The following is a 24,368-nucleotide window of genomic DNA, read 5'->3' as shown; positions in this document are numbered from 1 at the left end:
TCAAAGCAGGCAGGTTTTTAAATAATTTATCATATGTCCATTCTATAGAAAAATGCCCTGTTATCTAGCTGACGGTTGGAAAAACCTCATTAAAAGCAACCGAGATAAAATGATACAGAATTGTATAGAAAAATGAAAACCAATTTAAATTTACCATGCTGAAAGACCAGTTAGGGACATATGTAAATAACCATTTCATCCTCAGAAGTTTCCTTTCCTTTTGCCAGGATCACAACAGTTTGGAAAGAGACAAAAGATGTTTAAGCAGGTGTTAACTTCCTAGCAGATGGCTACAGACATTATTTCCATAGGTGGAGACTTTAAAAAAGAGATTTGACAAATTTAGGGATAAATTTAGAGAGTTGCTCTTTGAGAACCATTGTAGCCTTATGAATCTTTGATTCCACAATTACTATGAAGCGAATTCTCAATTTGGTGATCTAAGTGCTTTAGGCATAAATAGTTATTATGCCTAGTATTTTTTTAAATCAATAAATAAAAAGACTGGATATAGAAGGATTGTTTGACTAAAATTATTTACCATAGCTCATCACTTTTATAGTAATGAACCTTTAGCTTTCTCAGGACAGTATGCTTCTGATTCTGCTCACATTTATACTTGTTCCATATTCGTTTAACTCAGATGGTTTCAGAGAAGCTATCCTGGATTCACAGGTACCCACATTTGTTCATTGATTACGGAGGAAGAAGTGTTCAGCCATAAAATTGCAGTAAATATGGGGATAAAATAAGAGAATGAACTGTCATAATCAACCTTGACTGCTGAGACTCTTACATTTGGGTAAATGGTAATATAATATGAATAGCCAAATTACCTTAAGATTTCCAGGAACAGAAATTAGGACCTTATTCACAAATAAATTAATCCTTTTGTAACTTCGCATGTCGTGTATTGCAAGTCGAAAAGAAAAACTGTCCTTTGGAGCCCTCCTTCTCTGTAACTAATATGACTGATATTCATCACCAAGGATTTTGGGGTTGAAATAAAATACAAATCCATTACGTAGCCATACCTGCAGTTTGACTAGCTGAATACATTCTGGAGAATAAAATATGGGGAGAAAAAGCTGCAGTAGTGAGTATCTGTTTTAAAAGGAAATTATATTTGAAAAGAGGGATCACTTAAAGTGGACCTACCTGTGAATGCTTTGTGATTTCTTTTTTTGGCATGAAATTCAGATTAAATGAAACTGGAAAGGTTTCTTCTGGAAGTTTTAGTGGGGGGGTGGTGCAGGGAGGTTGCCTGGATTTCATGTGTGCAGCAAGTCTTTTCTGTATCAGTCTCGTATGCTTCTTATCATACCAAAGTATGTTCTTAATATAGCAGTAATTGTTATTGTTATTCTTAACATCTTTGAAAAATAATTAAACACTACTGGTTTTTTGTTCCAAAGTTCTCCCTGCTGTTAAAAAGAGATTTGAAGGTCTGATGTAATTTACTGAATTACCGTGTAGTTATCGTATTTCTGCAGTGAAGTGTAGCAGATAGCAGTTCAGTGTATTTACAGAGCACTGTACCAAGTTACTTCTGCCATACTGTGTTTTGAGGAGCGCATCAAAGCCAGCTGCAAGCTGCTTTGTTCCAACACCATTATTGCTTTGCAGGCTGATGTTCCTCAGGGAGTGATACGGGTGCAAGCACCTCATCTTTCGAAAGTTTCCATGGCAATACAGCTGACAGAAGAACTGAAAGCCAGTGATATAGTAGCCAGGTTTCTCAGCCAGAAAAGGTATGAACACATTTTTGTTTTGTTATTGTTTCGGAAGAATATTATATGCATATATTTATATGTATATATATTACATTATATCAATATATATTATATCAATAAAAAAGTTTTAAAATACTTGAAATCCAGGTGACTTAATGAACTTTTGAGCCAAATTTAGCCTATTAGAATACATGCTTGAGGAATTAACTTAGTACTTCCAATGTCAGTAAAGCTCATGAAGCCTTCAGGAATACATGAGTGCTGATAGTAGAAAATTAACTGCTATTTGATCTGATGGGTCAGGAATACTTTTGCAACTTTCTGGGAAGAAGATAGAAGGGAGCTTCAAGTAAATAAGTCTAGGAAACAAAGGAGTGAGGAAAAGAGAAAGAAAATATTTTGTAAAAAAATACATTTATATATAGCAACAGTATAGGTGTTGGAATATAAATACGTGCATATGTCATGCATGTGCAGTGATTTAAAAGGAAAACTACATTTGAGTCATCCAAATACCTTTAGAAAGGGGGAAGTTTTAATCAAGCTTTTACATCTGTCTCTATAAATATGAGCAAAGTAACAAATCAGAATAGACTTAGAAAAAAAAAATTAACACACGAGTGCAACCATATATAACTATTCATGCTAAAGCAATAATGTGATACACTAGTTGAACTTAAGAAGCTGCATTTTCCTAAATGCTGTTTTTAGAAGTTTACACTTTGACAGAAAGTTACTTTCTGGCTGTGCCTTCGCATATATTATTACAATTAAGGAGAGAGAATAGGAGAATCCGTTTGTAATACAGGGACTTTATTCTTCCACTGTCTTTTTTTTACTTCTTTTAGTTGCAGCAACATTAAAAACAGCAAGAATGTGGTTTTTCCCACCCAACCATAAGGCTTTTTTTCAGAAATATGAAATGTTTGAGGGCAATACTTATTTTTGCAGCAGCAGTGAAAGAAAAATCAAAGGGTAAATATCAGGCTACTTGCTAGTAACAATGGAATTATTTTCTAAAACCCACAGTTTCTTCACATCTATCTTATTTTATCTTTTCTGTAGTGTATTGCTCACTTGCAGGGCTATTCATTTGCGCTTGCATGCATGGATGTTCTTGTTCACTTACTGTATAAAGATGAAGGGTTTATGACAAGTATAGGTTTACGTTAGGCATTAGGAAAAGGTTCTTCCCCCAGAGGATGGTGGAGCACTGGAACAGGCTCCCCAGGGAGGTGTCACGGCCCCAAGCCTGACAGTGTTCAGGAAGAGACTGGACAACACCCTCAGACACATGGTGTGACCTGTGGGGTTGTCCTGTGCAGGGACAGGAGTTGGACTTGATGATCCTTGTGGGTGCCTTCCAACTCAGGACATTGATTCTATGATTCTATGATTCTAACTACACTGCTGATGGTAATTAGCTTAATTTTTCCTGGACATGTCTGTGTGGCCGGTGTACAAGCTCTTTCACAATATTGTTATTTATTGTGTTTTGTTCTTGACAGTGGAAATGTCCAAACACTGAAGAAAGAAGACGTCTTTCTTTATGAAATAGGAGGAAATATTGGTAAGAATGGCTTCTGAACAACTTATTTTGCTATTAATAGAATAGGATTCCTTGGCATGTTGTCCATGGGCTTCACTGTAGTTGCATTTTTACTCATGTCCCCATTTTTCCCTGACACTAAGGCAGACAGTTAACCTTGGGGAGAAGGAAGCAAGAGGTGTTGGTGTGATCATCATATTAGTAGTATCTTCTTACCTCTCCAAGGGGATGCTCACAGCTGTAACAGATGTTCCTGGTATATAGGCACAGTGAAGAAGCACAGAAAGCTTGGATAGGAAGGTGCTTGAAGTTCATTTTATTCGTCTCTTTGTATTGAGGCATAATAAGTGGTCTTTCAGGCCTTAATGCTCTGCATTTGAGCATTGCTTGCAGGTTCCTTTGGGGAAAAAATGCTCAACCAGAAAGATGACCTAGTGATAAAATTTTCCAACAATTTCTTTCCTGCTCTGTCTTCTAGACCCTCTTGATTAAAGCAAATAGCATACCAGTAAGGTTAATGCCAAAGGATCATTTTGAACACAATTCTGAAATTGATGAATGCAGAAGTATTTTTGCATTAGGGGATCAGTTTCTAATCACACTATTTTTCATATGCTCAGGAAAAAAAATATAACTAGAAAGCAGCATTGGATTGGACTTACATTTACGTTTTTCTTATTAACTGTGACCTCTTAAACTTTATTTGATGTTATAAAATTACATGAATACCCTGTACTTTTTTACTCTGCAAGTTTAAATCCTGTATGTAAATTGCTACTTCCAGTATTCTTCCTTTTTACTTAATCACTATTTTAAATCAATTATTTTTGTGTGTGTGTCTAAACCAAATGACTTAAAGTAAATTAAAAATAACACTTTTCTATATTCCATACAACAGATATGTTTTGGTGTTTTTACTAAGTCTGATGGCAAAAAATAAGTTACTAAGATAGCTGGATGCCAGATTAATATATCGTATGTTCTCTTGCATTTCCAATATGTATAGACATTTGTAAGACTTTTTTTAAAGGAAAGGAGTATATTTTTCTTTTACAGAGATTTGGTCACTGTAGAAAAAAGTTTTTGTAACAGAATTCCAGTGAAACTGGAACAACTTCCTATCACTTTAAACATGTGACAGAAATAGTATGGATCTCAGAGAAAATACATGACTAGTTGCAGATTTGTTTTGTTATGAAATAGGGTAGAAAGCTTAGATGTTTCCTCTGTCTGAATACTTCCAGACAGTTTCAACTTTAATCAGCCCTTACAAATAGTCAGTTGGGATAAGATAAACTCCATGACTTTAGCCTGCTGTACAGGTTTAAGTAAACCAGCTGTCCTGATCTTTGCCATTCTCTTTCTGCCCAATGTGACTGACTTACGTAGAGGGACCCCAAAAGCAAGAGGACTCGACAGGCTCAAGAGACACTCATGTGCTTACACTTATGCTCATAAGTGTAACATGCACAATGCTCTGATCCTGTCCCCTGGCAGATGGAGCTGCTGAAGTCTCCAGATGTTTACTTAGTACTGCATAGTAGAGCTTCAGGGCACCGAATGGGACTTCTGGTTTTGCTTTGTGACCAGGACTGGGTAGGGACATGGCAAACCACTGTCTCTGTGCTCTCACTGCTTGAACATGCTGCACTGTGTGGGGGAGAGGGCCAAGTTCAGCAGCGTGGGCAGTACAGGTCATGTAGGTTGGGATAAAATCCTGGAGGGAAGACAGGCTGCCACCTGGCAAGGAGAGTGGATGGAGAATGAGCAGATGGAGACCGAGCCTGGCTGAACAGGAGTCTTGCCTTCTTGCCTGCTCTGCACAGGGCATCTGAAGAGCTGGCAGACAAACCCAGCTGCAGCATCGCACCTCTGCTCACCTTCTGCTTCAGGAGCACGGGTGCTTGAAACATCTGGCTGGCACACAAACCATCTACCCCAACCACTGGCACGGTGGACTGGGAGAGTGGCTCTGCCGTAGGGCTGCAAATGCGCGAGATAATGCTTTGCCTGTTGGGGAATGGAAAGAGTATGCAGATCTTGATGGATCAGCATATGCTGTTTTCATCATTGCTACTAGACATAAATTAATTGCTTGTAACACACCAGGAACTCTGTACTTCTGTTCCCTCCTAGGGCAGTGACCTTTACAAGTGCTGTGCAGAGCTGCTGACCAAGAGGAGCAGGATAGGGGGTAAACCTTCTTAGCGAGGACAAACCTCGGTGAAACTTTCCATTTAAGAAGGGGGAAATAACCTGTAATTTTAATGGGCTTCTATATAAATGTGAACAAGAGGACCAGGGCATTGCTCCTTTTTTCCTAAACCTTTGCAGAGGAGAGCTCCCATGTGCATGATCTGTGTGAAAAATCTGACCTAGAACATGCCACAGAGGTGACACAGCCCCTATGCTTCTCCCTTCTTCCTCTGTCCCCTTTCCTCCCCAAGACAGATGAGAAGGACGAGAGCACTTCTAGGTTTTAGCTGTGTTGTCCTTTGTTTAGTAGCACAAAAAGGGCTTGAAAACCTAAACTGACTAAAGCAGTGACAGGAACTTTGAAAATTGTTTCTTTGGTTTTTGATACTGATGTAACCACATAGCTCTTCTGTTTCTAGGAGAACGCTGCCTTGATGATGATACCTACATGAAGGACCTGTACCAGCTCAACCCAAATGCTGAGTGGGTTATAAAATCTAAGCAGAGTTAAGCTCACAACTAATGGCAAATGAACAACTTGTGGACTTACTTTGTAAGGCTGAATGTTTCAAAGGAATAATGTGTCCTTTCAACATTCAACTGTGTTATATATATTAATAGAACTTTATCCAGTTTAAAAAAAAAAAAAAGTGATGGAAGCCCAACAGTGATTACCAATACATTTTCAGTTTTACTCGCAGCAACATTTTGGAGATAGCACAGTTTTCCCACTCATATTTGAAATGAGAATAAGTATCTTAAATATTTTAATGGCACTAATCTACCTCCCATCTGGTAGGTCTTGTTTCAGAAAAATTTATTTTTCAAACAGATGTTTAACCTCTTTATATTAGAGATCTGCAATCTGTTTGTGTAGAGTTGTGTTCATATAGGTCTGTACAGTGCTAGTACACTGGAGAACCAAACCGTGATGAGCACTTCTGAATGGTACAGTATTAAAAATACCTAAAACCAGTCATATGAATTTCCCAGGTGTGAAATTCGCAGGAAAAAAAAAACATGCAATGCAATATATTTTGTCTTTAGAAGTCCTAATTTTGTTCACTTTCTAGGTAAAGTTTGATGAAAACTGTTTAAAAACAACTGTGAAAATGCTTTCTATGCAGCTTTTTTGCTAGGTCTTTTAAATATTTTTTGTCCTTATTCCAGTTTATTGTATTCTTGAGATTATTTAAAAAAAAAAAAGGACCACGTGACAAGGTGAGTAGTTTTTGAAGCTCACCACTTTTGGCAGTGTCCTTGCTGGAATATTGTCATGCACTGGAAAGACCTTTTGGTTCTTCAGCAATGAGATGCAGCTGTGTTACTTATACTGGTTTTGGGTGTTTTGGACATCTGATAGGTTGCATTTTGTGAACTGCCAAAGCCTGCCACTTACTAGCACAATAAAAACTTTCAGGAAGAACAAAATAACTATAGAGGGAAACTGTAGTCTAAATTCCATAGGTAGCAAACCACCAAACCTTTCACCCAAAATCAGTGGAAAGGCCTGCTGTGGAGTTCACGTAGGCTTTTTGGTATTATCTGCCATCAGCTTTATGTCTGGTCTGTCCTGGATGAGGGTGGAAATCAAGTTCTGATTTCCCTGATGCTGATAGATGCTGTCTAAACCACTTCAAAAATTAATAGTCCAGTGGTGAACTATGGCAAATCCTTCTCTTTGCAGGGAAGGACTGAAAGCTCCCTGTGGACTTCACTGATAATGAATTATAATCTGATGTGGCTTGTTGCAGCACAAAGAGCTGTGGACAGTGGCTCTGGAGCCCCAGTCCCACAGCAACACTTTGGGCTTCACTAACTTGCGTACTGCTTTACAGTTGATTTGTAAACTAAACTAGCTGAGCCGTGCTTAAGCGCTCACACCTGTGCGCTGACTACCTGAAATAACTACTGTGAAATTATATCCTTGGGATGGAATATTTTCTTTCAATGCACACACAGAATTATATTGATCTCATAGGGAATATTCTACATACAATCAAGGACTGAATTACATTCTTTTATGTGATCAAAGCTGATTAAAGGAATAAAGGGTCTTTCTGCTGAGCTTTGGATGCAGGCCCTGACCGTGTTGTTCCCAAAGTAACCACTGGAACTCTCTATTTTATATGCAGGCCGTGAAACAGAACTCTGAAAGGTCATAGAAAAATTAGACATCTACTAGTTCTATTTGTTATCCACAGCATATGAACAATTTTGGGGGCGTAAGTATTTATTGTTTTTTTGAAGTCAAAGGCTGCCTTCATATGGAAAGGAAGCACTGAAGAATTCTCAAACGCAGGATGAATACCACAGGAAATTGTTCTAATGTGACTGTGCTGCCCTCGAAGCTCCATCTCGTTGGGTACCCCCGGGTGGTTTAGCACTGTGCCACCATGGGTGAGCCCTGTGAGACAAATCACTCTTGTCAGTAGAACAAACCACACTCCCTGTTCTTTAAGTGTAAGCGGTAGAGTAGAAAAACAGTACAATGCTTAGGTAAATATTTATGAATCTAATGTAATAAATGTAAGGGTTTTTTGTCATGTAATACAAAAATGATGTGCATTTTCATAATACATTATAGTTCTGTAAAAGATTGCTTGTTACTGGAACTCTAGATGTTATTTTAATCAGGAGCAAAGTGCAGATGATAGGAACAGCTGTACAGTTTCAGTATAAAATTACAACCGCCCTGTGGCTATGATCTCTTAAATAACTTTGTTTCTGGTTTAGTGCCATTATCTTTTTTTAATTTAAAAAACTCTTTTATAATTAAATGTTGTTTTTTCTGACTTCTTTTCTCATTTGAATTCTTATATTTGTATGTAAAATACACACAACTGACACAAGCAGTGATTATTTTTTAATTTCACACTTTATGTCTTTGTAGATAGTTTGTAGTGTTGTGGGTGAAAAGGAGGCATTGATAAGTTAGAAACAGTTTTGTAAAATCAATGCCTGCTGGAAAAGGAAATACCGGTTAGAAGTTTAAAACTTTGCTGCAATCACAGCGCACCCTCACTAAATCCATAATACAACCCTTTATTGGGTATACACGAGGGAACATCATCCCTCTCGGCATTTATTGAAAATACTGGCTCTTAATTCCTCATAATGAAATAATTCAATTAGGGCACAAGGAGGAAGTCCAAAACGCATTCAGGTAAGCTGATAAAAATCTTTTATAATTAAGAAGACAACACTGCTCGGGTTCCTTATTTGGGGCAATTTGGCAGCCGATCATTGTTTAGCTAATGACTTGGGAAAACACATCCACAGGTTTTTTTTTTTACCCAGCTGACGGATTAATTGACTCAACACTTAGTGCGCAACCCTGTGCCGGCAGAGTGGCGGGGATGCATCCGGCGCAGCGGGACTGGGATGGGGGAAGGCAGGAGTGGGGCAGCATGCCTGGATGTCGTGGAACATGTAAGGTTGGTTTTATGCTCAAAAATCGTCCTCTAATGTATATTGGCGGCAGGGGGGAGGGTGTGCAGTGCTTGTGTGGGCTGTTGACACTTTTCTCGCACTGCCTGCCCTCTTCAAAGAGTTTGCACTCATTTTCCGTAGCCTTCTGTACTGCCCCAGCTTGTGTGAAGCAGATGTACCATCCCTCGATATCCACAGGTTCTGGGAAGAAAGCTGCTGTTGTCTCGTGTTGCAGGTCCACAGGCAGCGTGCGTGAGTGTGCTGGTGAGGTTTCACAAAGGCGGGAGGGAGGAGGAAGATCCTCCCCCTCAAGGCCGGGCTGGACAGGGCTCTGAGCAACCTGATCTAGTTGAAGATGTCCCTGGTCATTGCAGGGGGGTTGGACTAGGTGACCCTTGAAGGTCTCTTCCAGCCCAAACTATTCTATGATTCTATTAGTCTATGATTCTACAAAGGGGTCTGCATGGATGGAAGCATTGGCTGAGTTTCCTTCAGGCTTTTCAGTACACAGTGGCATGACTGAGAGGAATTCAGGGGCTAAGGAGATGTATTTTCTTCCAGTGAGCACAGATGGAGAAGGAAACATTTGAGAAAGGCTTCCTAGAAACTTTTTCCATTATTTCTCTGTCAGATATTCCTTTTAAAACTAATGGAACTGTCCAATCAAATACATTCTTTTACTAAGAGTTAAATCACCGCAGAAAGCTAACTTGGCAAAAGATTTGCTCAATGAATGACTTCCTCTGTATCACACTTAATATATCTGAGGATTAGACCTCTATTGTGCTATTTTTAAAAGGTTGCAACCATTCAAAATGAATAAAATGAATGCACACTAATCTTACATCAATATTTACAATAATTCTTTTTTTAATGTAAAGCAGTGCTTATAGGATCTTCAAACCACTGTTCGTGTTTGCACACAGATGACATCTGAGGCAGGTAGGTAATTATTATTCCCATTTAACAGATGGGAAAAGTGTTCATAAATGGCTTGCTTGCGGCTAGAAGGGGTGGAATCAATCTGATTTGTAGAAACCAAATATAATTCTCCAGAAATTGTTTTTAAAATCTGCCATATTGCCAATAACAGAAGTACAGCAATCACAAATCTGACTTCAGGGGACCGTTTTAATAAATACAATACTGTGGTTTTTAGCCTGGTTTCCAAAGGAGAGGTGTCTGGGCTAATCTCGCTGCCTATATGTGTCTTCCCCTAATTACTTTTGAATCTCTTGGCAGACTTCAGTCATTTTTGGTAAATGGAGTGAGGGGAGGGAATGTCTCAAAAATAATTAAGTTTCCACAAGCTTCATAAAATTATGTACTTGGGAGACAGGCAGTACAAGCCTGTTGATCAAAGAGAAGACCACAGCATCAACTCAGCCTTTATTGAGGCACCAGAACAGGTGTGGGAGAGGGAACCTGTGCACGCTCTGACCATGGAGGGAGGCTGTGCTTGGAGCTCACAGCCAGCCATCGGGAACTGGCATCGGGCGTTTGGATGCCTGTGAAAGCACCTGCTCGCGTTGCCTTCTGACTTCTGAATCTTCTTTGCTGACTTGACGTGGGTGATTGTTGCTGAAGCTGCTGCACTTCTCCTGGGCCGGCTTTTGTGATGCGGCTTCTCCACAACTTCTGGTTAGTACAACTCATCCCCATCCCCTCTCTATGGACTGAGCAGCTAAACAAGCACCTTCCCAGCCTGAGTTGTACCTGCAGTTAATGGCGTTCACAGGGGCCAGGAGGCGGGTAGTGGTATATCTGCTCTCTCTGCTTGTAGGTCTGTTGGGAATTACCTTCATCCTGGACAAAGATCAGATCTAAAATTGGTCAGTATCCAGGGACAGCCTTCACATGCAGGTTTTAAACTGTAGTGAGAATGTAACTTGCTGTTCAGATCCTGTGTTCCGAATCACACAGAGGTGGTGGTGGTGGTGGTGGTGGTGGTGGTGGTTCAAAATCCCTGCAGGTGTTACTATCGATTAGTCCCTTTTGGGATGATTGAAAGGATCCTTCATTCTTCTTGTGGCACTGTAAGACCAGTAAGGAGCGCTCATGCACGCCGAGAGCTGAAGTCTCTGTACCTCACCTGCCACATGAGCTTTGCCCTCTGTGTTAGCATGACATTCCCTAATATGTGTCACTCTTGAAAATGCCTGGGCTTCGGTTGAGCTGGCTCGGTTCCCGTGAGCATCCTGATCACATGCTGCCTCGCTAGATCGGGTCCTGCATGTCAGTCAGTTCTGTGCTTTTTTTCCCCCACGGGATTTCACGTGCCTTTCAGAGCGGTGAAACTGCCACCTGGTTATTACCCGAACATGTGTGCGCTCTCCGCTGTAACTCATCGCCCGCTTGCGAGAAGCGGAGGTTCAGACCTACAGCGCCCACACCTTTATCTCCCCGTCCGACAGCCGCCCCTCTGCGTGTGACATCCCCGCACGCTGCGGCGGGTGGCCCGACCTCGCTGGCCTGGCTCCACCGGGACCTGCCGCAGCCGCGCTGCCTGCCGGCTCTCCTTCTCCCGCGGCGGCAGGTGGCGGTGCTGCACCGCGCAGAGCCGGACCGGGCCGTGCTGGACCGGGCCGTAGGGTGCTGGCCCCGCCGCCCGCCCCGTCCCGGCCGCCGCCGTGGAGCTGCGCGCCCCTGGGTACGGACGGGGAGGTCACTACCCCCCGCCAAATGCGGGCCGGCGGAACGTGGGAGCCGCGAAACCGAGTATGTACGTCTCATAATGTCTGCTCCCCTTTCCTCCCCGCCTTTGCCCCAATATAAATAAATCAGTGTCTTTCGGAGAAGGCGAGAGTTTAAAATATTATATAGTGCTCTAACTATATACATCAGATCTCTACTAGTGTGCTCCTGTCTGCTTTCATGCCGTGCATCCTGTCAGCTGCACTGACAGCTCTTTGGCTTCCTGAAGTCATGTATGTAATTTAATGTCTCTTTTGCACACCCGTGGCTAGTCACACACTGCATAACTCATTTATCTGAGATGGTGCATCAAGCAGGTACAACTTCAGCATCAAGTTGTCTCGACACAGTGACGCTGTGAGGACAGAAAGCTTTGCATAGCAGAAAAGTGCAAGCTCGCGTGAGTTACTGGAGTGTCCCTTGTGGGTTATCAACATGAAGATACATGACTCGCTCCAAATGACCCAGAATAAACGAGGGAACACGTAATTGCTTGGAAATGTTTGAGTGTCTGACTGAGGTTCCAAACCCTGGGCTGCCTTGGATTAGCAACTGGAAACTAGTTTCTTATTCACTTTTCCCCCTAATCTGAGAAGAGTCGTTTGATTTAAATCTTGCCTTCTTATTTTGGATTAGTCTGAAACTTAACAGGGTTTCTAACCTAATTTGGTTGCTTTAATTATATTCTAGCATGTTCCCACATTTTGCTCTGTAAGTTATAAGGCAAATGAGCTCCCAAGCCCTTATTCTGGATGCTCCTCCTCAGCTGTAGTCTGCCAGAAGCTGTCTGTATTCATAAATCTGACCCAGCCTGCACGAAGGGAGTTTCTTTCAGTGGGAACCAGAGCCTGAGTAGGTGAAATGGTGTTGAAGCTCTCGCTGTGGGGCTTTGCCTATCTGTGAAAGACAGAGCTGAGGGTTGCCCATCTCAGTATCACACCCGGACTCCTTTTCTCCTGTGTATCAGTCCCATACTTATTCTGTGCAGCATTTTGCTTCTGTGACTGTAAAATCTTTGGATGGAGCCAGGTGGTATCCATCTGAGATGCTGTTTTTGTTTAAAACACTCGATCTTGAAATAAGCAGCATTTGTGAGGTATGATAAGGGTAAAGCCTTCCCGTGCGGTCTTGGAGTTGTGGCAAAAATGTCTGCTGGTGCTTTTAATGTGACATTGTGAACAAAAAGAAATAAGATTTTTCTTCTTGTTGGGTTTAGCAATGAGAGAACAGAGAAATCTGACATGGTTAGGAGTTCAAATATATGAAAATTATAGTGAAAACAGCATAATTAGGAGATTTTTTCTGTATAACCGCAATGTGGGTGTTTTGGGTATAAAATATACATGATTACAACATTCTGCTCTTCATGTTTTCCAAAAAATTTCTAAGTTGTCTATATCAAATCTGCTTGGATCATTATAAGAGGAATTGAGCTAGCAGAAAAGTACTTGCTAAGCCAGTGGTACACTGTTGGTAAAGTTAGGAAAGAACTAATTATTTTTTTTTGCCAAGACTTCCGTGGCTGTGGCACAGTAAATTCTAAAAACACTTACTTGGTTCTAGGAAAAAGTAAATTAGTGCATAAACAGTACGAATAAACTGCATAATTAGCTATGCTGATAGTGACAGCACTGGTATCCCATGTCTGTTTATTAGGTGCTGTCTCACAAGAAATGCTGGGTGTGGACAATGCTGATTAAAGTGGCTATTTTTCGTTTGTCTCTGCCTTTACTTTGGGGTAATTTTAGCACTCCCACTTTTGTATAAAGCCCTTTAGCAATATTCAGACAGTTAGTATGACAGAGACAGAAGGTAAAGATCTACCCTGTGTGATGTTTTTGTCTGTGCCAGTGTGCTCCATCTACAGTATGCACAGAGGAAAAGGCCAGAAATAACATTCAGCTATGTAACCTCACAAGGCATAGCTGATGGTTCAATCACTGTGAATGCAGTTTGGGACTTTTTCCTCATACTCGTTACATTATACTTAACACTGAATTTAATCTGTCATTTTTTTAACCAGTCTTTTGATGTCTACTTTTATTTTTTGCGTCTTCCTTGTCAACATGCTTATATGAACTTTCTCAAAACCTTCAACACATCCATGAGTCATGACTTTATAATAGTGTCATCTTCAGTAATGGATTACTAAATTTGACAATTAAGCTGTGTCATACTTGAATTTTGTTTATTTTGTGAGCAAAGACCATCTGCTGCTGGTAACTAGCTAGTGTTAATTTTCTCAAGTTGTGTTACAAATTTTTGCTGAAATTCAGTTTGAGAGTTCGTCTGGAGTCAGTCCTGTAAATTCTAAAGAGATAATATAGATGTAGAAAATTAATTTAGTTTTTCCGTTGTGGTCTCTTCTTTGGTCATTCCATTTACATATTAACTGTTGGTCCTATAAATTTCTGGCAGCCCTCCTACTCCTGAGAAAAGAAAAACTGGTTTTACGTCCTTTTAACAAATTTTTCCTCAAAACCGTTTTTGGCCTGCTCACTATAATCTTACACAAAATATGCCAGTGTGTGTATGTTTTGGTTTTTCTCCTACTTAGACGTGGCTTTAATTTTTTGAAGAATACCTTTTAGTAGAACGATTAAATAACAAAAAGGTTAAATATTATTATGGTGAGCTTCCACTGTGATGTCTGTGCCATTTGCAAACACTTGAACTGTTGGCTTCTAATTTGGGGGATTTTTTTTTTTGGGTTGCTGTTCCTGAAGTTCGGTGTATTTGGGGTCTGGCAGAATGAATCTCTGCTGCCTTTGGAACCGGATCCTTCAGGTTCCTCAGTGTGTTTTGATGCTTTTGCCATGATTAACATTCTGGATATTGTTGGTGGAATCAGCAGTGTTGATCCGCTCCTTTATGCTGTTACAGTATGTAGCATACGGGAGTTAAAAGTGTCCAAATCCCTGTGGAGTTTGCCTCTGAATGTTGTATTGATAACAAATATATATATGTAAATTTTGCCGCAGCCACGTCAATACAGTCATAAGACCTTTCTATTCTAACACCTTCCCTGTATCATATCAAAGGGTATGATTGCCACCTGTGGGCAGCTCCACTTTTCTTTACCTTTAAATTTATTTTCTTTTTTAAGCTTTGCATCCAGTCTCTATTGAAGTCCCTGCTGGATTAGGTCCCCATTCACAAAAGCATATCAATTTTCTCATGGAATTCAGGTTAAAAAAAAGGCATCTGGGGCTCTGACACCGTGCCAACGATGACAGTTTATGTCACGGTTTGTGTGCTTTGGTAAGGCAGGAGGAACTGTGCTCTCTATATAGTGTTTTATAATTCCTGTGCTTAATGGTTAGCAAAGTTCTTTATTTTTTCTCTTCACCCTGGTTGTTCAAGCAGTTACAGCGCCTCTAGAGATTGAGATTTTTCTGTCTTTACAGACTGTACCAGAAGCACCAGTGCAAATTTTGACCCACAGATTCCTTTCACTTCCAGCGCTGACCTCTCCTCTGTACCCGCTCACCTCAGGGCTCCAGGTCACATTTGAAAACACAGACAACCTTGGCACCATCCCTTCCCCTACCAACCACTTGACCAAGGGCTCCTCCTGCTCCTGCTTAAGAACCAAAATGAGCAAGAGTGAAGTGAACCCCTGTTTTCTGGTTGCTTTTTAAGAAGAGTGTCAGTACCGTGGCCGTCTTGTCCCTGTGGGGTGTGCATGTTTTGGTGGACACCTCAGAGTGATATTTCAGAAACCTGAGTCTCGTTGGACTGTTGGCTTTCTTGTCAAGGTTTTGCTTTGACACCGGTCCTCTGCTTTGTGACAATTTGATTATTAATTACTACTACTACTACCAAAAAAAAAATCTTGATGGAATGCAACTTTTCCCCTTCTTGGAGTATTTGAATCCTAATGTAGTATTTCTTTGTCTGCTTCCCATTCAGAAACAGTTTTGTTTTCTTTCCCAGCTGATTCTGTTGTCTCTTTTACTCCTCTTTCCACCTCTTCCGTTGTCTTCCAGTCCCTCCATTCTGGCCCAGTGTCCCAGTGACCCTGAATTCAGTGGCGTGTGTGGAAGTGGAGAGGGACAGCACTGTCTGCATTGTCACTCCGCAGTTCAGCTTCTGCAGGCGCTCAATATACTCAGGCTTGTGCCTTTATGCTTTGTCTCTTCGTTCTCCTAAGTGATCATCCAAAGACCTGCTTAGAAACGTTAAATAACTGCTGTAATTACCCAGTCTTTCTTAAATCCTTTTTCATCTGTGTCACACTTCCCACAAATGCCATTCATTTGTGAATGAAACAGCATAGAGACAAATGCTATTAATTTATTTCTCCTCTGACCTTTTGTATCACTTTTAAGTATTTACGGTGCCAGGAATGCCTTGGCTCGCTGCATTGCAGTGCGGCTTTTATCTGCTTTTGGCCTCATTTAGTTTAATTGCTCCCCTATCAATGCGCCTCCTGTCTACCCTCTGGCAAGGGGGTGTGAGAACAAGGAAAGAGTAGTTTTTAGTGCTGAGTGTAGATATCAATCTCAGAAGTCATGGCAATGGCCAGGTCTTCAACATGGAGCCCTAATTTTACCTTTATGTTTAGTGTAGAAATTTGTTTTAGCTGGGAGATGTGTAGCAGTTACAGAAAACCGAGGGCAATTTGATGCAAAGTTCAGAGAAAACTTAAATCTATTTCTACAGCAGACATCCCTGCAAATTTACCCTAATAGAGCACTTCCTTGTGTCCCTTCCCCCAGGAATAGCTTGTTGTTATTCCCCTTCAGACTGTCCTCGGAGTGTAGCTAGCTGCCTTTGAAAAAAAAGCAGAAAAAGTTGAATAGTCTTATATCAGAAGAATAGAAAATGTGAAGTAGGCAGAATTATTCAACCTAATTGTCTCTGGGGTCTCATTGAAGTTTATTAAGGAACAGAAGGGCCAGTTCTAACTTTTATGGGCCAGATTTTCTTAAGAATTTAGTATATTATGTGCTGCCTTCCTTATACTAGATGTCTTATACTGGAAACTTGATTCAGATGTGTGGTTCACCCTCGTTCCCCCTGTCGAGAACATGATCCCCCATGCTCATTGAACAATGATACCTAAACAGTGAGAGACTGGTTGGCAAGTAGTCAATTATTCTTGGTAGCAAAGAACTTACAGCAAATAGCACCTTCCTCCCCGCCGCCTTGTATTTAGCCAATTATTTGGCATAATTTGCTAAAAATTTTCACAGGAAAGTTTAAACTTTATATTAACTTGTTTTTATAGTTGGCATGTGGAAAATACTTCCTTTTTGTATGATGCTGGAGTGTTTTTGGGAGCTGGAGATAACTAACAGGTCAAGCAATTTCCAAACATAGACACTCGAGCATATTCTTAAATGGTTACTTTTTCTAAAAGGTCTGTGCCTTTATCTCTAAAGCTACACTATGAAGTTTGGATTTTGCATTCTAGCAAAATCTATCAAAAACTAAAATAAATCCTGAACCACCCCACCTGTATTGATCAAATATCAATGCTACCCTGCAGTCCAGAAATGTGCACTTTGAATTGCCTGCATGGCAGAGTGAGTTTCTAGTTTTCTTTGCTCAGCGTTGTAGAAAATGAGATTAGGTCTCAGTTCTGTAGGATAGAAAAATATTTAGACAAAGATTTATACTGTAAAACATAATCCAAAATAAAGCATCCCTGTTCCTTGTTTTACTACACGGGGAGAAGGGAACGTTCAGTGAAACTAAACAGTGTCAAATCAATATCAACATCTGAAGTTGAATGTTTATATAAATAACAAGGCACTGATGATGTAGCAAAAGTGATGTCTGAACTGCCTTGGTACATGGTTTGGACTGAACGTTCCCTTGTTCAGCTGGAAGCGACAGCAGCCTGATGTTGGACCTTGTTTGCTGCAAGCTGAATGCGATCGCCTCTTCAGAGAGATGGGTAGAAGCTGGAGGCTGATGTAGTTTGTTCTGGTGAGAAGGAAGGGGTCCTCTGTGCTCCCTCCGAGCCTCACAGACATGTAGGGGTGCACCAGGCTGGCAAAACGCCCAAAGAAAGAAGAGGTTTGGGCTAAAAGCTTCAGGAGTAAAGAAAACAACTCTTAATGGTGGGTAAAGGTTTTCTTCTAATCTCATAAACTCTCTTGGGTTATGTGTATGCCCCGATGGGAATAATTCTTCTCCTGGGAGAGGGAGACCTCCTATACAAAACTTCCATAGCTTAGGAAAACACGGGAGGCGAGGCCAGTCTGTGGGAGAGTCTGCTCTGTGTGCGGTGTTGAAGCTTCAGAAGAGGGAGCTCCTGCCTGTCGAGTGGTTATGAGCCATTCTGCAGTTGTCAGAGGTACGGCTGAGTCAAGTCGTCCATGGGGGCCCGTGAGGCCTTTGTAAGGCTTTTGCCATGTCCTTAAACCTGTCGCATCGCTGATATGTCTGTGGCTGCTCTCTGAACACTGTCAGAGCAGATGGACCCTGACTGAAAGTGGCAATTCCCATGTTCTAACGGGCTGCTGAAGCCTCATGGTCAAAGAAGTGAGGGGGTTCATAGAAATTATGAACTATATTGGCAATGGTGTCATGGGAAAGATGAGAGCCAAGCTGAGTTAGTAAACCCTTTGGAGCAACGTGACCTAGATACAGTCACGGTCCTTGTAGGACTCCTGAGCTGTGTGCCTCAGCAGGGTTGCAGAGGCCGGTGGAGGCATTGAGAACTACCAAACTCTCAGTGTTATGGTAGAGGTGGGGACGGCATCTATTACTCAGCAGTGATATATGTCAGAATGTCTCAGAAGGGAAAATCATTTATGCTCTCTAATAACAAAAATGTCTTGTAACAACATAATCAGTCTGGTTTTGCTTCTGCATTTATATGCATGAAAAAGGGAGATTTATGAAATGCACACTGTATAGTGCTTTGTTGAATATTAGTAATGCTTTCCAGATCTTCATCAGACTGGATCAAGAAGCCATAATACAGAGGATGCCATCGATAACCGTTTCTACTGGTAACATGGTCTTGCTGCAATTGTGCTTCAGAGCGCGCTGAGTTACAGCTTTCTGTCTGTGAAAAACGAGCTGAGATGCAGGTCGAGACGGAAAACTTCCTCTGCAAAGATTCCCAGACATCGGTTTGCTTAGAAACTAATATAAAAGAGAGCATTACATTTATTTATTCCCTCATGAATACAATATTCGCCAATGTCTACCAACTCTGCACCTTTCCTGGTCCTTTCAGCTCCTTAGGGAAAAAAGGTGGAGAGGTAAGGAAAAAAAATTCTTTTAAAGTATTTGGAACTCATTCACATAAGGATTTGCTATTTCTTTAAAGGCATGAAAGCTGCACTAGCCTTTGATTCTGCATCTGAGATGCCCTGACTTGCAGCAGAGAACAGAGCAGATGTATAGTTCCATTTTTCTGTTAATATGGAGGTTCTCACCTGGTGCCACTGAGCACCAGGCTGAAAATTTACCATAAAACATCTTAGAGAAAGGAGTGTCAGTAAAGGATGTTTTTGATATGATACTAAGTGGAATTCCTTAGATTTAAAAGTATAATGCAAGCCAAAGTGGTTTAGGAGGCACCACAACATTCGAATTGCGTGTCTTTTCTTCTCGATGTAGTTGATGGTGTCCTGCTAGTCTCTGTGGCTAGGATCCGTAGAGAACTTCATAATAACTTCTACTTCCAGCTGCTAATCTGGTATATTTATGCTACAACACTGAAGTGAGGCAGATAAGCCTATTTGCTGCTCAGTGTGTTAATTCTATTTTAGCGATGAAAAACGTTATGTGCAAATACATAAAGCGTTCCAGTAGCATCTGACAGTTTCCAAAAATTGTGTAGGGAGACAGCTGGAGAAGAGTACAATCAAATTACTTGCATGTCTGAAGCATTTAATCTTGTTTGCTCCACAAAAATGTCCCCGGTCTTCTTCACCCATCGTATAGACATTTCTATAGCTAGAAATGTAACGTGTACTGAAGTGAGTTTTATCTCAGTAACATCTGACCCACTATGATATTTCTTAGGTACCCTTTGTCTTTTATCCCTGATGGAGATACCAGGCATTTATGTTGCAGCTCTCTCCACAGTAAGTTTATGCACTTTCAATATAAGACCTTGTGAAGTTTTGTATTCTGACCACCATTCAAATGGAGTTTGTGTTAACAAGAAAATTATTTTCATGTGCTCCAAGTCATTTATGGAACAAAAATTACTAAAATATACAAGGGAAGCATTGAGAAAATACTGCTTCCAGACTTATTTGCTTATTTTCTGCCATTGAAAGATGGATTTTTTTTTTGAAAATGCATTTATATATCTTCTAGTAGCAGCAACATTAAAAAAGCCACTAATTACTGCCTATTACCACAGAACAACTTTCTTCCTCTTTAGAAAATAATTTAATTCTTTTTAAGCTAAGATAACTTAATGTGAGGACTAATTAACTGTTCCAAACTTTAACACCTGCACATATGTCATCCAGAAAACAGTTTGTTATTTCGGATTATTATTTACTTGGTTCTAAGTAGCCCTTCCACTGGGTTCATGGAGATATTTTGGTACCCTGTTTGCAGAAATAGTGGAGAAAGATGGCTAATATGATGATATTAATGCAAACTGACATGCACAGAAATTTATGTCAGAAAAATGAAGCATAGGACCTTACTGTGGGGTTATATAGCAAGCAAATCCATCTTTCACATTGTGGCTGCATTTGCGAAATGTGAGTGGTGATTACAGTTGTCAGACTTGTTTCCCAAAACAGGGCACCTCAGAAGGACTTTGCTTTTCAGGAGGGCAGTGCTCAAAAAAGCGCGTGTGGCTCATTTGTTTGCTTTTTATTAATTGGCTTTTTATTATCACTCGTTGTGCCACAAGCTGGGCATCTAGAGATGCTCACAATCATTAGCTGTTGGTGAAAAGCTATACTTAGTCTTGGATCCACGAATAAAACCAGTGTAGATATGCTTCGTTGTGTTTCTTCAGTGACAGAGCAGGATGAAATAGCAAAAATGATGATCATGTTGCTTCTGAAAAATGAATCTTCTCCATATTATGAGGGAATAAAGGGGGCTAATGTACCCAGAAGATCATGCCACATTCCTGTATCACCTTTATCTCCCCCCGCTTCCCCAGCAAGGAGAACGGCTTTCCAGGTGAGCAGCCCAGGACACTTACGTGGGGTCCCAGGCTGTGGGGAAGGACAGGAGCGTGCCCGTGGTGCCACCAGGAGAGGCTCTGTGGAGGGCAGGTCAGTGGAAGGACCTGTGGCCCTTCTTCCCCTCACACTGGTACCACCAAGTTACAAAGCAGAAGCAAGTAGCCCAGTTCTGAGAATCCGTGAGAGGGAGGGAAGAGAAGAAATGAAGTTCCAGTTGCGTGTTGGTTGTTACGGCCTCGGCTTTGTGGCACTGCGCTTGTGCAAGTGCCAGCCTTCTGCCTGCTCCTTTGCTCCAAGCTCAAGCGAGTTCAGAGAGACATTGATAATCCTTATTCTGTACATCAGACAAAAGATAAATTACCTTCTCCTTCTGAAAGGGCTGAATAGTGTTTGACTTTCTTTTTTTCATAATTAAGAAGAGGAGAATGGTCTGGCAACAGCTGTCAGGGGAGGAAGACACCAGACTACACTTCTGCAGGTGGGCAAGATGCGCCCCTGCGCAGTGCCCGCTGCAGCTTCAGTCCTACTCCAGCTTCTGAATCTTCCTGACAAAGAAGCACCATGACAAGTTTAACACGTGCTGTACATACAGTAATTATGCATTTGTCAGCTGGCATCACTTTAAAAAAGCTCTTAGAACAAAATAGAGGGATTGAATAGAATGTCTGCTAGTGAACTGCAAGAAGGCAATTCAGAAACACCGTAATAAAATGGTTGCTACTGACTGGAGTCTTGCTCACAGTGAATTACCTCAAAGGTATTTGCCTCTTCTGAATCTATGATGTTGCATCTAATTACATCATTGCCTTGGAGGAACTGTAGCCCTTCATCAGCTTGTTCAAACTGGGTCTGGAGACAACACAACAAAATGTTGTCTCCTGTACAGTGGAAGAAGCCAACTAGAAAAACACCAGTTCCTTAATGCAGTTGCTCATTACTCACAAAGAGAATGATTTTAGCTATATCACCACAACGGCTGACTTTTCCATGCTCTTGTCTGTCCAGTCACATTAAATAAGCTTCAAGGGAGTGAGTGATGAATATTTATTCTGTTTATTAGTTTGAAACATCACTAACCATAAGCATATCAACGAGAGACAGTCTGTCAATATGTGTATGTCTGACTGCTGTGAAAAATGAAGAACATGCACCTTTGGCACCTTTGCTAAATAAGTTCTTGTTCATTGCTGTAGACAAGGATGTCTGGTTTTGAGGGAAGGCACATGGGGAAAGAGAGGGGTTGAGTTGGATTTCATTGATATGTTTTCTAAACTGACATCACTCTGTACTGTGCAAGCACAAGAGGGTTTGCAGTGTATGTAGGCCTTCTTTAGAGACACTTGGTTGGCAGCTGTCTTCCCACAACTGGAGAGGGGAATGTGAGATTATATTTAATTTTTATGCAGTATAAGATTATATTGTTACGAGATGTCTGTGTGCTTGTAGAGCCTGTGCAGCTGATGACAGCGTGCTAATCACAGTATTGGCAGCAGTTTAGAAGGAAAAAATGGGACACAGCATTCCCCCTGTATTAACAAGCCTCTGAAAATCTGTGGCTATATCATTTCTTTCATGGGACTGTGATTTTTGCAGATGCACCTGGGCTGCATCTTCCCTGGTAGATCCATCATGGCTACAGCATATGCGCTGTTAGCAATTTTCAACTTTGCCGCGTAGTCATAGATCACACAGCACTTTCTTTAGGCAAGGTAATGCCAGTGGAATATACTCTTGAGGAGAAATGAAAGTGATTTGACCCCTAGAGCTCATTTTTATTTTCAAGATCCGTGGCACCCCTTGCACTCCAAGTGAGTTGGTTTTGGACAGAGGACTTCTGAGTGTGGGAATTGGTTTTCCATAAAGGATGGGAAAACTGTTAGTGGTTTTCGATAAACCTCTGCCTGCACTGGAATTAAGGAAAGTAACACCACTGTGGCTTTCTTTATGGCTTTGCTGCTTCTTTGCGTCACTTATTTCCTCAGGATGCAACAAATTAAAGATGAATTTCCCTTAGTGCCCAGGCTATCCTAATTGTAACTGGAATAAACCCAGAACTGAAAGTCTTTTAGGCTGGGCCTATTCCAGTGGGCATATCCTTGTATAGTACTTACTGGACTACCATTTCTATATAAAGACAATGAAAAATAAGGGGAATTCTCAGTATAGAAAAGTAGTATATTTTCTAAAAAGTCTTTAAAAAATGTAAACACCAAGACTCAGATCCAGGAACTTAATTCTATTAACAGTATTAGGAAATCCTGTTCTTCCTTGTTTACCAGGGAAGAAACTTGCTGAGTAGCCTGAGCTGTTGCATCTGGATTTCTGTGCCATTTTTAGGCAGGGAAGACATGGCAAAGCAAATTTAGGAAGCAAATTAAACAAGTACATGTGCTCAAAGGTGCTAATTTTAGTGTTTTAGATATCTAAAATTTCAGTCCAGCAGACAGAATTCCTTCAGTGGCTGCTGTTTGAGAAATGCTTTCTTAAAGCTTTCTCTGCTGTCACTCAGTGTTGCCCTGCACCTTCCCTCCTGTTCCCTCACCTGCCTGCCTTTCCAGTGTCACTTTTTCCTTTTTTTTTTAATCTCAGTTGTTGAGTGAGGACCTGTCACAGAAAACACGGGCCGCATACACAAGTCTTTATAAGAAGCATTGCCTTTCGGCAACTTTTTTTCTGCTAGCAAGGGAAAATGAGCACTGGATTGCTGGTACTGTTGGTAGGAGTGCGTGATGCCACGTTCTCAGCTGGCAGCCGTCCTGCAAAGCCTGCAGTTCCCTATGTTTGGCATTAACCACCATTAACCCTTAATAGAAATATTTTTAAAAGTAGTAGTTGTTGCAAAGCACTGGTAATTCCTAGACCCTCCATGTGCTTGTCACCTGCACTAGACACAGCCGAGAGCCCATGCGATACAGAATCATTTCTCAAACACAAGACCCCCTTCCTTTATGTTTGCCATGGCTCTTCAGGGCCAATCTTTATGAAGCTGCACCCCAGCAGCTCAGGCATGTCTGAGGAAAGTCTGTCTTGGGTAGGTCTGTATGTAATTCTTTGACACATTATCTTGGAAACCACTGCAGAGTCTTACTTAGTGATTTTTGTTGGAAATTAACATACAGGGAACTGAAGGCAGAAATTTTAAAGGAGAAACAGATAAAACAGAATAGTGTAGTTATTGCATTGGATAACTTGATTTCCTGGACATGCTGTTTGTAGTAAACCCAAATTACAACTTTTGATTATTAATAGAAAAATGGATGAGTTAATATTCCTAAAGCATCTTATAGATAAGAATTTATGAAATGCAACATTTTATTAGTAGTTTGTGTTAAAAAGTCGTCAGTTCCCAAAACTAGTTTTCTAGTTTAAGACTTTCTGTTCTGGTTATATTTTTATTTTATACGTATCAGAAAAAAACGTTTGTATTGTCTTATTAATTTTGGTAACTCTTTCTTTTCTTCATGGCAATGAGGTACTTTAAGTTTGGACTCAGAATGAACTTAGCTGCTTAACCCCCCTTGCATCATAGCTTGAAGGTGTACCCATGGTGGGAACTTCCAGTGAGAATACTTAGTGTAGCAGTACAGCCCTACAGTAATAATTTTCTGTGTTAGAACAACTATTGGTGTGTGTCAT

At 40.9% G+C, this 24,368-nt stretch overlaps 1 protein-coding gene across 2 annotated transcripts in view; it reads left to right on the top strand.

Annotated features, from left to right (window-relative positions):
* The window catches only part of ARHGAP18 (Rho GTPase activating protein 18), an 88,469-nt gene that overhangs the window by 58,674 nt on the left and 5,427 nt on the right, over positions 1 to 24,368 (top strand). The window contains exons 13-15 of one of the 2 annotated variants that reach the window (XM_065632144.1): positions 1,627 to 1,751; positions 3,242 to 3,303; positions 5,898 to 8,203. In XM_065632144.1, coding sequence (XP_065488216.1) covers positions 1,627 to 1,751; positions 3,242 to 3,303; positions 5,898 to 5,989 — 279 coding nt within the window. In that variant the 3' untranslated portion in view covers positions 5,990 to 8,203. Of the gene's footprint in view, positions 1 to 1,626; positions 1,752 to 3,241; positions 3,304 to 5,897; positions 8,204 to 24,368 lie in introns of those variants that run through there. The other variant, XM_065632145.1, reaches the window with a different exon arrangement.

The sequence above is a fragment of the Caloenas nicobarica genome, chromosome 3, assembly GCF_036013445.1.
Source record: "Caloenas nicobarica isolate bCalNic1 chromosome 3, bCalNic1.hap1, whole genome shotgun sequence".
Taxonomy (NCBI): Eukaryota; Metazoa; Chordata; class Aves; order Columbiformes; family Columbidae; genus Caloenas; species Caloenas nicobarica.
Note: the sequence above shows the minus strand (reverse complement) of the source record. Positions and strands in the feature narration are given on the sequence as shown.